Raw genomic sequence first — 270 nt, forward strand, 5'->3', positions numbered from 1 at the left:
CGAAGGAGGGGGGGGGGGAGGTGCTTCTTCTTCTTCTGTAGGCGCGATGTATGCGTCAGACGGCAAGGAATGTCTCATATGCATGACTAACCCGAAAGACGTTATGCTCTACCCTTGCAGGTCAGCCTCCATCTTGTTCACGATACAATCCTTTCACATAGGTACAAAGATCTATAGAAGTATACACTATCTCTATACATGCGCAACAGATGTCTAGGTATTTCTCTCCCTCTCTCTATATAGATATCTATATGTATGCATGTATGTCGG

At 45.2% G+C, this 270-nt stretch overlaps 1 protein-coding gene across 1 annotated transcript in view; it reads left to right on the top strand.

Moving 5' to 3' along the window:
* Positions 1–270, top strand: part of CSUI_007382 (zinc finger protein) — a gene marked incomplete at its 3' end in the record, with an annotated part of 1,014 nt that continues 744 nt past the window's right edge. Inside the window, exon 1 of the mRNA XM_068067528.1 lies at positions 1–120. Within this exon, the coding sequence (XP_067920497.1) occupies positions 47–120 (74 nt within the window). The remainder of the gene's footprint in view (positions 121–270) is intronic.

The sequence above is a fragment of the Cystoisospora suis genome (assembly GCF_002600585.1).
Source record: "Cystoisospora suis strain Wien I chromosome Unknown contig_3895, whole genome shotgun sequence".
Lineage (NCBI taxonomy): Eukaryota > Apicomplexa > Conoidasida > Eucoccidiorida > Sarcocystidae > Cystoisospora > Cystoisospora suis.